This window comes from Neomonachus schauinslandi, chromosome X, assembly GCF_002201575.2.
Source record: "Neomonachus schauinslandi chromosome X, ASM220157v2, whole genome shotgun sequence".
In the NCBI taxonomy this organism is placed as follows: Eukaryota; Metazoa; Chordata; class Mammalia; order Carnivora; family Phocidae; genus Neomonachus; species Neomonachus schauinslandi.
This window is the reverse complement of record NC_058419.1, coordinates 93,885,993-93,901,803: the sequence shown is the minus strand read 5'-3', so window position 1 is coordinate 93,901,803 and position 15,811 is coordinate 93,885,993. Positions and strand designations below refer to the sequence as shown.

General features: G+C 41.9%; 1 protein-coding gene across 1 annotated transcript in view; it reads left to right on the top strand.

The window, feature by feature from the left end:
- The window catches only part of LOC110573186 (cytochrome b-245 heavy chain), a 35,696-nt gene extending 23,728 nt beyond the window's left edge, over positions 1-11,968 (top strand). The window contains exons 9-13 of the mRNA XM_021681634.1: positions 2,197-2,450; positions 3,793-3,955; positions 5,706-5,852; positions 8,302-8,426; positions 9,737-11,968. Of these exons, the coding sequence (XP_021537309.1) occupies positions 2,197-2,450; positions 3,793-3,955; positions 5,706-5,852; positions 8,302-8,426; positions 9,737-9,863 (816 nt within the window). The 3' untranslated portion in view covers positions 9,864-11,968. The remainder of the gene's footprint in view (positions 1-2,196; positions 2,451-3,792; positions 3,956-5,705; positions 5,853-8,301; positions 8,427-9,736) is intronic.
- Positions 11,969-15,811: the final 3,843 nt, after the last annotated feature.

Sequence of the window (15,811 nt, the reverse complement as noted above, 5' to 3'; positions counted from 1 at the left end):
GAGAGAGAGAGAGAGAGAGGAGGAGCATGCTGTGATGAATGTGAGCAGGTTAGAGTGAAGAAGCAAAGCACATGAGTTCAAAAGGGTACACACTGAGCCTTAAAATACTCAGATGCCAAAAGAACCAGGGAGCCAAGGGCAGGTCTGATTGAGGTTGAGGTAGTTTTCCAGGTCTCCCTTTACCTGCTTTTCTGTGCTGTGTATGTAATCACAGAATATCAGAGTTGGAGGACCCAAAGTCTCAAGGAGGTTAGTAACTAAACTGCATCTAGAATCGAGTCTGTTGACTCCAGGTATATGGTGGCTCCCCCCGCTCCACACTTCTGTGCTGCTTCTCATTACTAACTAAATAAATATCCAACTCAATAAATAGAAATAGAAACTCCTGGTTATAGTTTCAGGAAACAAGAGACAAAACTAGTTTTATCAAATAAAATTGAATTCAACTCAATACAGTTCAAAAAGTGTTTACTAAAACCCTGGTATGGGCTATTCTTGCAAAACGCATGAATTCTTCCTGCCCTCCACCCTAGCTTTTCTTTCTTGGCATCTGTGGAAGGCCAGAGGAAAGTCAGTCCAGCTGGCACTGGAAATCTTGAAATATAGGAAGCTACAGCAGTTCTCCTTTTATGATACTTATACTGTATTAGAAGAAAAAGCCCACAGAAGAGCAAAAAAGGCTGCCACAGAATTTCCCTTACTAGGCTAGACCTGACTAAGCAGGCAAGCATTTCCCTTGAACGTATTTTAAAGGCAAATCTGTTTTCCTGTGGAGAAAATAGATACTCATTTTCTTCTCATAAAAACAGATATTCATTTTCTTCTCAAAAAAAAAGAAACAAGGTGTCATCCAAAAGTATGCTGACGTCAATTCTGCTAGTGCATTTTATTTAGTTTAATCCCGATTTCACCTGTGGCAGCAAAATTGCAAAAGGGGGAAAAGAATGTTTTCACCATACAAAATTGCCACATTACAAAATTGCCAGGGAACATCACTTTCAAAATAATTTTTGTCGATTTTTATTTTTTTTGTTTTCCAAAATGAAGCTTTAAGATTCTTTATTTCCGTGATGGAAGGACGTTGGGTACTGCTTTATCATTTAAGATGGAGTGAAATCACAGGTTGGGGAAATGCTTGGCAATATTTATCGAAAGGGTTGCCCATCTTACCCCTCCTCACTCACGGAAAGAAAAGCTTGACACTATCAGTCAACATTTAGGGAGCTGCTATTTTGTTTCTGTTGATTTTTCATTGCCCTGATGTCCCTTGGTTTGTTTTTCAGTTGTACATAGAAAGTCCTGGGTATCTCAGGAATTGTCCCAGAAACAGTGTATTGCTGTCTGTATTGTAATGACAGTTTTTCATTGTGCTGCTTGGTTTCTTAAAATTATTTACCACCTCACCAGCTGATGGATGTTTGGACTGTTTCCAATTGTTTGCTGTTCTAAACAAAGCTGTGACGAACACTTGTACACACGGAGAATGAGGAAGGCAATGGGCGGTGGGGGGCTGGCTTTGGGAGAGACCGATGGTGTACTTCCCAGGTAGGTAGAAATGTAAACACAATGCATGCAATCAGGCAGATTCAAGGTGTGACTCAGGACAAAGATAGACCAGTACATGCGGCTTGGTTTGGGGGATGTTGCTATATAGCCAGTCAATAGGGTGTCCTTCTTCTATCCAGCTGCCAAGGCTCTCGATGATCCTCTGCGGAGACAGGAAGGCTGAGCAAGCAGCCATCTCTTCTTTCTGTTGCTAGCACGTGCCTTGACTTCTTGGAGAAAAAAATATCACAGTAGGCTGGTGTCTTAGGCTGGACTCCCTGGCAAAGACTCTGAGACAGAGAATTGCAGACAGAAGGTTGACTGGGGCATGTTCTCAGAAGATGAACCTGTGAAAAGAAAGATGGTCAGAATCAGGGAGGAAATGAATGACCCTCACTCAGTTGCTGCTGCAGCCTCAGCTGATCCTACAGGGAGTGCGGGGGTTGGGATGACGTCTGGGAGTTGGCAGGCCGTGGGCTCCAGCTGAGGGCAAGTCGCCACGAGAGACGCATCTGCTCCAGGAAATGCCTCGTTGGGCCTGAAGAGGGGATGTGGGTGGGGCATCTTAGCTCAGCCTTTTGTCCATGTGGACACTGAAAAGGCAAGTATTTGGGGAAAGTGTAGTTTCCAGAGACATGTTTTGTTCCGTAGGTGGTCACTCACCCTTTCAAAACCATTGAGCTACAGATGAAGAAGAAGGGATTCAAGATGGAGGTGGGACAATACATTTTTGTCAAGTGCCCCAAGGTGTCCAGGCTGGAGTGGCACCCTTTCACACTGACCTCCGCCCCTGAGGAAGACTTCTTTAGCATCCATATTCGTATCGTTGGGGACTGGACGGAAGGACTTTTCAATGCTTGTGGCTGTGATAAGCAGGAGTTTCAGGATGCTTGGAAACTACCTAAGTAAGTGCAAAGCGCATATTTACAGAAGTGTACGAGTTCAGGAAAAATGTCACCAAATAGCTCCCCTTTTCCCATCTCTCACTGCACTGTCTCCTGGGTCTGAGCAAACACACAAGTTCTACAAATATAGGTAGCTATCTCGGTGTTCCCCATTTTATGTATGTGGTACGTTTAGGCATATACTAATAAATCTTGTGTGAAGTATAAAGTATTTGAATCAAATATTAATAATGAATATTCCCAAATTCCTTTAAATACGTAAGGGTCAAGGCCAAGGTGTATTAACTTTTCTTTTTTTTTTTTTTAAGTTTTTTTTTTATTTATTTTATTTGAGAGAGAGAATGAGAGAGAGAGAGAGAGCACATGAGAGGGGGGAGGGTCAGAGGGAGAAGCAGACTCCCCGCCGAGCAGGGAGCCCAATGCGGGACTCGATCCCGGAACTCCAGGATCATGACCTGAGCCGAAGGCAGTCGCTTAACCAGCTGAGCCACCCAGGCGCCCGGTGTATTAACTTTTCTAACAAACAAAGTTATAGTGTATCAAAGATATTCTTAAAATTTAATTGACATATGTCATTTGAGGGTAAAGGCCAAAAATTATTCGCTTTGCCCCCTTCTTCCCACATGTTTGAGATGGTGCCAGGCACTTAGTAGATGCTAAAGAAAAGCTTATTGATTGACTCAATGAATAGACAAATGAAAAGTGAAGATATTAAATTTACAAGATGCTATGACAGAAAATTCTCACTTTACTTCAGTGTGCAATGTGAGCAGGAATTTCAACTGTGGGATACCCTGGCAAGAGGTACAGGTGTATGTGTATGTGTGTGTGAGTGTGTGTGTGTGTGCGTGTGTGTGGTAGGTGAAAGGGTGGAGAGATGAAAAAAGTACCCCTGAGAGTTACCAAATGTTTTCAGTTAACTAAAACTTCCTCTTCTTACTTCCAACCACTATGTCAACACCGAGTGGGTTACTTGAAAGCTATTTCATAGAAGAAAGTGCCCCAGGGCGCCTGGGTGACTCAGTTGGTTAAGCGACTGCCTTCGGCTCAGGTCATGATCCTGGAGTCCCGGGATCGAGTCCCGCATCGGGCTCCCTGCTCCGCAGGGAGTCTGCTTCTCCCTCTGACCCTCCTCCCTCTCCTGCTCTCTCTCTCATTCTCTCTCTCAAATAAATAAATAAAATCTTAAAAAAAAAAAAAAAGAAGAAGAAGAAAGTGCCCCAGAGATACATTGTCCCAGTTTGATGTGACATATTGCACGCCCCCAGTAATACACTGTGCCCCATCCTACTCTGCAGTGCAAGGTAGCTCTCTAACCACCTCCTCACACGCTTCCCTCCAGGATAGCTGTGGATGGGCCCTTTGGCACAGCCAGTGAAGATGTGTTCAGTTACGAGGTGGTGATGTTAGTGGGAGCAGGGATCGGGGTCACACCCTTTGCATCCATTCTCAAGTCCGTCTGGTATAAATATTGCAACAATGCCACCAATCTGAGGCTCCAAAAGGTAAGTCCCTTCGTTTTTTCAGGAGGCTTGCTTGGGGCTGTCACCACACTCTGCTGAGTGAAGCGTGAGAAAGCCTTCGGGGCAGAGACTGGGGGGGACCAAAGGAAGTGGAGACAAGTTCCTGGTGGTTTCAGAGAGACAGACTTCTCATAAAAGGGCTATTTGATAAGTCACATGTGCTTGTATATAAGCAGGTCTATTACTGCAAGTAATATACTGCACTTGTATAGCGTTAGAAGAAATTGGGAAGAAAGGAAGTGGGGACAGAAAGTGTTGACAACCCCGACTCAGCAGCTGCCCTTTTTGTGGATTCTCTTCCAATATTTTCTCATACTCTTTGAAAGTTGTAAATATTGAGTACGTATACTTTCATGGCCTGCTTTCAAAAAAAACATAGTGTTTTTTCAGTGTTGTCACAGGCTTTATGATGATCCTTTTTAATGATTCCTTTATGTTCCATGGAGAGGATACAGAATAATTTTTCTATCATCCTTTATTAGATATTGAGATTGATTCCTTTTCCAGTCCCCCAGTACTTTTTTTTTTTTTTTTGCAAGGAGAGGGCAGGAGACACGTCCTTTCATGAAACTTTTACTTACTTTCTTTTTTAAAAAAAAAAAATTATTTTATTATGTCATGTTAATCACCATACATTACATCATTAGTTTTTGATGTGGTGTTCCATGATTCATTGTTTGCGTATAACACCCAGTGCTCCATTCAATACATGCCCTACTCAATACCCATCACTGAGCTAACCCATCCCCCCACTCCCCTCCCCTCTAGAACCCTCAGTTTGTTTCTCAGAGTCCATAGTCTCTCATGGTTCGTCTCCCCCTCCGATTTCCCCCCCTTCATTCTTCCCTTCCTGCTATCTTCCTTTTCTTTTTTCCTAACATATAATGTATTATTTGTTTCAGAGGTACAGATCTGTGATTCAACAGTCTTGCACAATTCACAGCGCTCACCATAGCACATGCCCTCCCCAGTGTCTATCACCCAGTCACCCCATCCCTCCCACCCCACCCCCCACTCCAGCAACCCTCAGTTTGTTTCCTGAGATTAAGAATTCCTCATATCAGTGAGATCATACGATACATGTCTTTCTCTGATTGACTTATTTCCCTCAGCATAGTATCTTATGGGTATCTCCTCAGAATTAATTCCCAGGGCATTTTTTGGTCACATGTAAATTTGGTTTCATTGCCCGATAAAGGACATCTTGCATAAAACGTGGGTCATTCGAATAACTTTAGAGATAACCTCGAATAGAGACATTGAACATATGTTGACTTTTTATTCTCCCCTTTCTCTCTTTACTATATGGAGGAGGTATGGGGAGAGCTGCTTTTTTCCTGGCAACTCAGGAATGTCCAACATAGTAGGCAGCGAAGTAGTCCTGTGGTCGCCCCCTTAGCCTGGATCCCACTGGTCTTTCTGAGAGGAGGTACAAAGGAAGCCAGGGACCTGAGGTGGGCAAGAGCAGACCTGGAGGGAAAGTGGTACACTAATGTTTTCCTCAGCCATGCATTTCTGAGACCAAGCTCTTTATTTACTGCCCTACAGGGTGAAGGCCTGTGCAGGTTCATGTGAGCTGGCTTGTGAAATGTCCAGAGCTTTCTGAAAACCTGTTTCTAGGCATTCTGAGCAGGAGGCAAAAGTTGGTGGGAGGGGAGGGTAGAAATCCGTATATCAATTCCCATGAGGCCCGTTTACATAGAATCTGTCTCCTGATCTGTTGTTCTTGCAGATATACTTCTACTGGCTGTGCCGGGACACACACGCCTTTGAGTGGTTTGCGGACTTGCTGCAGCTTCTAGAGACCCAGATGCAGGAGAGGAACAACGCCGGCTTCCTCAGCTATAACATCTATCTCACGGGCTGGGATGAGTCTCAGGTGAGGGCGAGATCCCAGCTCCCGGGTCCTCCCCACAGTGCCCGGGGCTGACTGACTACCCTTTGGTTATCGGAGTGTTTTGTGTACTATTTTTACCAAGAACAGTTGATGGAATTGGGTGATCCGGCCCGTTCACTCTCATTCAGTGTCCCCACATGTTCAGACTCCTGAGACTAGATTCAAAGCTCGTATCTGTGGAACCTAAGGAGCCCACAAGGGAATAAGAGCCATGCCTTTGGCCTTATTAGAGTCATGCTCCTACCAGGGGTCTTGAACCAGCTGGACAAGACGATCCACAGGGTAATGGGAAGAAAATATTAGCTGCCTTTCTCCCTCTCTGTGCCTCTCTCTCTATCTCTACCTCTATCTTTGTATCTCTACACACACACACATTCCTTTAATTTTATGTTTATGTGTATTTTACAATATACACAATACATTTAGTAAGTAGTAATAATAACTGCTCATAGTTATTAAGCATATACCATGTGCTAGGTATTTTTATTAGTGTTTACATAGATTGTCTAATTCAATCCTTTACAACAGCCCTATGAAGCAGCTACTATTATTATCCACACTTTACTGATAGGAAAGCCAAAGCCCAGAACAGGTTGGGTCATTTGTCCAAGGGCACCCAACTAGTAAGAGGCAGGGGTAGAATGTTCCAGAGCCTGCACTCTTAGCAACTCCCACTAGTTCATGATTATCATTTATAAATAAATCAAAATGTATTTAATGAAAATGATATATGTGTGCATATGTGTATATGTATATATGTATATAACATATACATATGTATGTATATGTGTGTGTAATATAACATAATGCATAAACATAACACATTATATGCACACACACACACAGCCCTCCCTCCAGGGACATTTAACAATGAAAACATTCTACATTTTATAAGACAGCAACCCCCCCCCCCCCAACAAAGAATTATCTGGCCTCAAACGTCAAAAGTGCTCAGACTGAGAAACTCTGAAACAAGTTAATGATTCCTAGGAGGCAAAACCTTTCCTTTTTTTTTTTTTAAAAGATTTTATTTATTTGAGAGAGAGCACAAGCCAAGGGGAGAGGCAGAGGGACAAGCAGACTCCCTGCCAAGCAGAGAGCCCGATGGGGGGCTCAATCCCAGGACCCTGGGATCATGACCTGAGCCAAAGGCAGACGCTTAACCAACTGAGCCACCCAGGCGCCCCTAAAATCTTTCTAAATAAGCAAACATCAGTGATTTGGCCTGGAAGCAGCAGAAGCAGCATGAGCTCCCCCTGCGTGAGGAGCTAAGGCAAAAGCCTCTGCCTGCCCCTGGCTGGTGTCTCAGCTGTCCACAGCCACTCATTGCCTCCTCCACCCCGGGCATCTTTCACACACACCTTGGATTGTGAAAACTCACTCTTCTTTTGGGTTTTGGTGTACTGTTTATCATAGGTCCTCCAAGTCTTAGAAGAGTCTTATTGCATGTAGATACAGGAACCTATGACCATGAACATTGCTGCTCCAGAAAAAGGGATTTTAAGAGCCATTTCTGCAATTTAAAAACAAAACAACAACAAATATTGATAAAAAATGAAACCCAGGGGGAAAAAATCTATAAAATATAAATTACTTTGCAGTTTTATTATTTAAAAAGCCAGACACAGTTTTTTAAATGAGAAATTTATTTGCATTGAAAAATAACTATTTGCTTTACAAAACTGGTCCCTACAGGATTATTAAACCACAGTGGTCACCCTTCTTAACCTCCTCCATCCCCATCATCCATCCCCTGGCCGGTGAATTTAAAATCTGATTCAAGTTTTAAATAAATTTAATTCACCACTTTTATGAAAAATATCTGTTGTTTGAACCGAGGCCCCCTAGAACGGTAGCAGAAAACAACCAGTGACTATGCATACACACACACACACACACACACACACACACAGACTAGCTTTAGGCTTGATTTGTTGTCTCATTATGTTGCCACTATATGAGGGCACTTTAATCTGTTGTTGTTTTAGTTCTTAGCGATTCTCCTAAAGGAGTGAGAGTCTATTAGGGTGAAGAGAGAAAGTCACATGTAGAATGGAGAAAAAAACAGTGAGACAGAATTTAAATCCTACCCACACCTTCAACGCCCGACGCCAAGTGTTGCCAACCTGCAATCTTCCCATATCCTCCCATCCCACTTCCCTCCCTTGCGCTCAGATATTTGTGCCTCTCCTGTGGCATTCATGATACCCTATTCTACAAATAGGATTATTCACGTTCACACTTCAAGGTCTGCCCTTCTAGATTATAAATTGCCCGAGGAGACCCAGTTTGTTCATCTTTGTATACCTTCTAGCCTTCAAATATATATATGGTTAGAATGGGTAGTGAGAGCTTGGCTTGTAAGATACGTAAAAATAGCTGTTTTTCTTACAGAATGTCTCTTTTTGTGAATTCATGTCCTTTCCCACAGGCCAATCACTTTGCTGTGCACCATGATGAGGAGAAAGATGTGATCACAGGCCTGAAACAAAAGACCTTGTATGGACGGCCCAACTGGGATAACGAATTCAAGACAATTGCAAGTCAACACCCAAAGTAAGGAGTCCCCCACCAAGGTGTTCTTGAGGCTCACGGTCTGCCGAAAGCGGCAGCTCCCAAACACAGCTAGATTTGTATATTCCAAAAACTAAAATACCTAGATTACTATATTCACACCCAATAAAAGGTTCTAGATACCTATGAATTTACGAGGGAGGCTTTAGATCACAGCAAAATTACCTGGAGAGTTATTATAAACAAAGATGCTCGGGGTGCCCCCCACTTCTGTCTTTCTGAACCCTGCTCCTCCCAAGTGGGGCCATAACTCAGTTCTTTTCTTTCAGCTCCTAAATCTCACTGGTGTATCTACTTCTTTTAATTCAATATGATTTAGACTTTTATCATTAAGGAGATACCGTCCCCACTTTCAGTTTTAGTTTTTGGGTCTAAAATCGTAAGTTGCCAGACATCCTAAGTTCCTTTCTGCCTTCATTAAAGCTTTACCCATTCTGGAAGTTTGAGGGGATCCTTTCTCTTGCTAGAACACATGATAGACTCAAGAAATCACCACAAATATACCCTTCACGCCTCTGCTTTTTATCCTTTAATGAACATATGAATTACTTGGGGGTCCTTTCACAATGCAAATGCTGATTTAGTAGGTCTTGGGTGGGACCTGAGAATCTACATTCTTTTTTTTTTTTTTTTAAGATTTTATTTATTTACTTATTTGAGAGAGAGAGAGCGAGCATGATCAGGGGGAGGAGCAGAGGGAGAAGGAGAAGCAGACTCCCCACTGAGTGGGGCTCAGTCCCAGGACCCTGAGATCATGACCTAAGCCGACGGCAGAAGCTTAACCGACTGAGCCACCCAGGCGCCCTGAGAATCTACATTCTTAAAAAGCTGAGTAGGAGGCTACTGGTCTGGGACCACACCTTGAGGAACTAGGCTTTAAAACAGAGAGGGATCAAGCCCCACCCAGCTGTTGTCAGGGTCGGTGAACCAAAAGCAAGTTTTTTCCTGATTTCTAGATGCTGGAGAGGGTTTGGGGATATAGAGCCCTGAAGGGAACTAGTCCACAGACTCACCACTTCACCACCATTTTCTCCATGGCAGAGGTTTCTATAAACTCTCCTTGAGGGCTATTTCCCAGGGAAGTCAACTGCCTTTTGCAGCTGTCCCCACAAACAGGGCTGAACCACTCTCCCACAGGGTAATCTGAACACTGCCCGTAGTGGAAAAGACAAAGGAGCAGGGGGGACTCTGCCCTAGAGCCTAAAATCAAGAGGAAATGCCCTCACGTGCTTTGTAGTCTGTCTCATCCAAAAGCCTGACACTGTTTTATTTTTCCTTTCTTTCCCCCAAAGTACCAGAATAGGAGTTTTCCTCTGCGGACCTGAAGCCTTGGCTGAAACCCTCAGTAAACAGTGCATCTCCAACTCTGAGTCTGGCCCCCGGGGAGTGCATTTCATTTTCAACAAGGAAAACTTCTAACTGGTCTCTTCCCGGGAGATCAGTGTGGGTTATGCCGCCAAGTACCTAACCCAATAATGCTAGTTGATCATGTAAATTCCCCCCTTACAAAAAGAGAGAAAATGAAACTATAAGGGGAAGGTTTTCCCCGAAAGGAGTGTTAAAGATTGTTTGATAGTGATAATTTGCATTTGTATGGAGCTTTATGGTTTTCAGAGCACTTTTACAAACTTGATTTCATGTTTTACTCACAATAATGCCAGAGAAAGGTAGGGCAAGGGTTCCTGGACTCAGTGTTTAGGATTTAAAAAAAAATAGGGACTCAAAATGGTGAGGTAACTTCCCGAAGATTATGAAGCGTGCACCAGATCTAGTCCATGCGGCCCCAGGTTTGGTGGTCTTTCTGTGATACCAGGCCACCTGGAAGTAGGTTCATATACTCCCCCAAAAAAGCAACAATCCAGGGAGTGGCCATTCATTTTCCATCTTGTGTTATCTTTGTTATCATTGTTGTCATAGTGAATGAACTCTTCCAAATATTTAGTAGATAATATAGGCCGAGAAGGATTGAACACTTAAGAGGGACAGGATGGCCATCGGAGCAGTCTCCAGCTTAGCTTTGCTAATTAATGTATCACTCAGCATTTACAATGATGCTTGGCAGAGTGGATACTCGGTGAAAGTTTGTTGAATGAATGAATGAAAAGACATTTAGAACCATACAAGGCCCGGATAGAAATAATTTAAAGCCTTAAACTAAGAATTAGGCCAAGTATGTATCTGATATGCCCAGCTGCTTTAAATAGCATCTACCCCTTGTTTTATTTAAATACACACACAAAAATGGCTCTTATTTGTGTGACTACTGGTTTCTTGTTACATCATCATCATCATCATCATCAAATTTATGTCCTAGAAACCAAAATCCCCAGCTTACTGTGTAGGTATTGGATTCACACCCAGTAGAATGTTCTAGATATCCATGAGTTCAAGAGTCTCTAAATCACTGTTAGTGTGGCCAGAAACAGGGTTTTTTGTTTGTTTTTGTTTCTTAGAACCACTCTTATTTCTGGAAACTAAAAATATCTTTATTTGCCCTACCCTGTGGAACCACAGATATTTAGAACTACTTAACTTTGGTAATGAGGAAGAAATGAGAAGAAAGCTGGGGGAAGGGCACAAGACTGGGTTAGGAGAAAAGGGGAGGGCAGGGGGAAAGAGAACAGGAGGCGAACGAGAGAAAGCAAAAAAGGCACAAGGGAAGGGGAGAGGTGGGGGTCTCACACTGGTCACTTTCCACCCCAGATTCCTTAGTCTTGTATGTATTGAATGTAATTGAAGGAGACTTACACATGCTCATTTTATGTTGATTACATGTGGTATTGAATCTGAGATTCTGGCTGCAAATTTTGATGCTGGGTGGGCATATTCAAAGGACCGGGATGCAGTAGTAAGAACTCGGTTGTTCTCTCAGGACATGCAGGTCACTGCGGGTTCCTCCTGACAAGTCAGGCTTGCCGTGGGCATGTTGCCTCCCCAAAACGTCCCAGCAAGGCTTTTACTCGGAGAGACTTAGGTCCGGCCTGTTCACACTGCACCCCAGGTATCAATTCATTCATTCACCAAATTTTTATTGTGCTATTACTCTGACTCAGGCTATGGTGCTCACAGTCTCAATTCTTTCCACCAGAGCGTGAGCGAGAGGGGGAACCACAGTTCTAGGCGGCTGAGAACCTTGGCCTTCTCTAACCTCTGTGGCATAAGTAAAACTGACTCATCTGTTGCTCTGAAAGTGTGTGTCCAGGGTTTTTGTTTTTTTTTTTTACCTTGATGCCAACATAGTTACCATAGCAGAGAGCCCTGCCCTGCCCTGTGTTACCCTGGTTATGAAATGAAAAAGGAGTGTAAGAGTGCTCCTCATTACTCCATTCTTCTCCCAAGCCGCCGGCTTTCAGCTGCCCGCAGAGTTCTTCTGGCTTCCAGGACTTAGCACTTAGTAACAGGTACTGAGAGCATGATAAAGCATTGCTTTTAATCTCAAGGCTCAGAAGGCTTTTCTTAGTTCCCCTGCTTTTGCAATATTGCATTTATGAAATCTGCATACTTGTAGCTGTTGTATTTGAATAGTTTGGGGGGGGGGGCCTGGGGGACAATTCCTAGGAAGAACTAATAAAGCTGTGCTCGGCTATTAAAACAAATGAGCTCTCTTGGTGTCTGTGTTATTGATCTTCTTCGTATTAAAGGGTGGATTCACATAGCAGAGATGTGCTCTGCCCCAGTGGGGCTGAGATTGTCTGTGTTTTTGCATGTGATGAGCCGAACGTGTCATGATTTATGGGTTGGGAAGGGAAAACTGAGTACTGAGTCCATTGCTCATGGCCTGGTGATCCTCATGGCACTGGTAGGAGACAAGAGTGTCACCTCACGTTGGGGACAGAATCTCAGAGGCAAAGAAGCCCTAGTATGAGACCGTTTTTGGTTTTTTTCCCCCACTTCCACTCGTTTTGTAGGCTCTAACTTTGCAGTTAGGTGTCATCAAATCAGATTGTGAATATATACATATGCTCACGGTTCAGTCTTGGCCGTTGTTCTGAATGGGTCCATCAGTTAGGATCTGCACGGTCTAGGAAATGGGTAGACGTGTGGGCATGCGTTCTTCTCGGGGGGTCGGCCACAGGGGGAGAGGACAGCACCTGAAACAAATGTCAGTAAGAGAAATAGCTAACATTTAGCAAAACACCTTCGGCTAAGCCAAACATTCTACATACACTTCGGCTAATCCCTTAGGACACTGCAAGGTAGCCCTTTTATCCCAATTTTGTTGATAAAAATTGAAGCTGAGGGACAGAGGACAAACGATCGGCACAAGCCATCTCACAACTAGCGTGTAACTGTGTCAACATTGATGCACACCTTTCTGGTGAAAAAGTCCATGTTCTTTATACTACACTAGCAGATTAGTCAAGGTATAAGTAACCAAGGATATTTTCAAAGCTGTTGTGCTAGGCACAGATTATGCACTAAGAACAGCTGGGTAACAGTGGCGGTATAAATCTCTGGTTTATGCCATCTAAATATCTTGGTATCTCTCCCTCTGCCTCTCCCCCTGCTTGTGCTCTCCCTGTCTCTGTCTCTCTCTCTCAAATGAATAAGTAAAATCTTTTTAAAAAATATCGTGGTATCTTAGTTTAGAAACGCTGGTTAACCCAATTCATGCTCATTTTTACTTTCATTTATTTATATTTATAAATAAATATAAATTTAATATAAATATAAATTATATAATTATATAATTATAATTATATATATAAATATAATTATATAATTATAAATAAATATAAATTATTTATAATGTTTCTTCAGCTTTATTGAGGTATAATTGACCAATAAAATTGTAAGATATTTAAAGCATTACAACGTGATCATTCACCAAATAATGTTTTTCCAAAGAACAACTTTTACCTATATAACCACAAGGCAATGAACAAATCCAAGAAATTTAACACTGATACAGAACTATTATTTACTCTATCGTCTATGTACAGGTGACTTTGTGTCCTCAGTGCATTGCATTAGGGGATAGGTACTCTCAGTTTGTCCTGTTATTGGCGGTTTTAAGTTTGATCACCAGATTTCTCTGTTATAAATGTAAAAGCTTCATTTTACTTTTGTAAATAGTAAGTCACATTTGGGGGGATACTCTGGGACGGTACGAATCTCATTTTCTCCAATAGCCTTTTACCCAGTCATTTTGGCATACATTAATGAAATTCCACCGAATCAATTTCAATGGTGGTTACAAAAGATCTGGATTCCTAAACCTCAATAATCTGTACAATGGACAAAGGGTTGATTTAATACTTTTATATATTGCAAAATGATTACCACTATATCATTAGCTAACATTTCTGTCCTGTCCCTTAATTACCATTGATTTTTGGGGGGTGAGAACATTTAAGATTTAGTCTCTTAGCAACATTCAAGTATATAATACAGGATTAGCCATAATCCCATTCTGTACCTTAGATCCCCAGAACTTGTTCATCTCGTAACTGTAAATTTGTATATACTTTGACCAATATCCCTCAATGTCCCCCACACCCCACTACATTACTCTGTTTCTCTGGGTTCAACTTTTATAGATTCCACATATATGTGAGATCATACAGTGTTTGTCTTTCTTTGTCTGATTTATTTCACTTAGCATTATGCCCTCAAGTTTCATCCAGGTTGTCGCAAATGACAGAATTTCCTTCTTTCCCATGGCTGAATAATATTCTGTTGTATAATTATAAATCATCTTCTTTATCCATTCACCTGTTGCTGGGCACTTAGATTGTTCCACATCTCGGCTCTTGTGAAATAATGCTGCAGTGAACATGGGAGTGCAGACATCTCTATGAGATCTAATTTCAATTTTTTTGGATACATACCCAGAAGTGGGACTGCCGGATCATAGGGTAGTTCTATTTTTAATTTTTAATTTTTTGAGGAAACTGCATATTGTTTTCCATAGTGGCTGCACCAATTTACATTTCCACCAACACTGCCCAAGGGGTCCCTTTTCTCCACATTCTTGCCAACACTTGTTATCTCTTATCTTTTTGATACTAGCCATTCTAACAGGTGTGAGATGACATCTCGTTGTGATTTTGGTTTGCATTTCCCTGATGATGAGTGATGTTGAGCACCTTTTCATGTACCTGTTGGCCATTTGTATGTCTTCGTTGGAAAGTTGTCTATTCCTCTGCCCAATTTTTAATTGGATTGCTTGATTATGCTATTGAGTTGTAGGAGTTCTATGTTTTGGATATTAACCCCTTATCCAATGTATGATTTGCAAACATTTTACCCCGTTCAGTAGGTTGCCTTCTCATTTTGTTTGTTGTTTCCTTCACTGTGTAGAAGCTTTTTGGTTTGATGTAGTCCTACTTATTAATTTTTGCTTTTGTTGTTTGTGGTTTTGGTGTCATTTCCAGGAAACCACTGCCAAGACCAATGTCAAGGAATTTTCTTCTTAGGTTTTCCTGTGGGAGTTTTCTGGTTTCAGGTCTTATGTTTAAGTCTTTAATCCATTTCAAGTTCATCTTTGTGAGTAGTGTAATATAGAAGAATTTCATTCTTCTTATGTGGTTATCCAGTTTTTCTAGCACCACTTATTGAAGAGACTATCCTTTCCCCCCATTGAGTATTCTTGGCTCCCTTGGTAAATATTAGTTGACCCCATATGTGGGGATTTATCTCTAGGCTCTCAATTCTGTTTCATTGGTCCATGTGTCTGTTTTTATGCCAGCACCATACTGTTTTGATTGATTACTAAAACTTTGTAGCATAGTTTGCCTCTGGCTTTGTTGTTTCTTAGGATTGCTTTGGCTATTCCGGATCTTTTGCAGCTCCATACAAATTTTAGAATTGTTTATTCTATTTCTATGAAAAATGTCTTTGGCATTTTGATAAGGATTGCATTGAATATATAGATGGCTTTGGGTAATATGGACATTTTTAACAATACTAATTCTCTCTTTTTTTTTTTTTAAGATTTTATTTATTTATTTGAGAGAGAGAGAGAGAGCACATGAGAGGGGGTGAGGGTCAGAGGGAGAAGCAGACTCTCTGCCGAGCAGGGAGCCCGATGCGGGACTCGATCCTGGGACTCCAGGATCATGACCTGAGCCGAAGGCAGTCGCTTAACCAACTGAGCCACCCAGGCACCCTTCTTTCATCCAATTCTTATAGTTGTCAGTGTACAGATATTTCACCACCTTGGTTAAATTTCTTCCTAAGTATTTTATTATTTTTGATGCTATTGTGAATGGGATTGTTTTATTTCTTTTTTAGATTTGTTTTTGTTTTTGAACACAACACAAATTTCATTAAAAGTAAGTAAAGGTAACATATAATATGTACAGATGGCACATGGTGCCAATTTTATTTGCAGTTACTATAGCACTCCAACTCATGTTTACAAG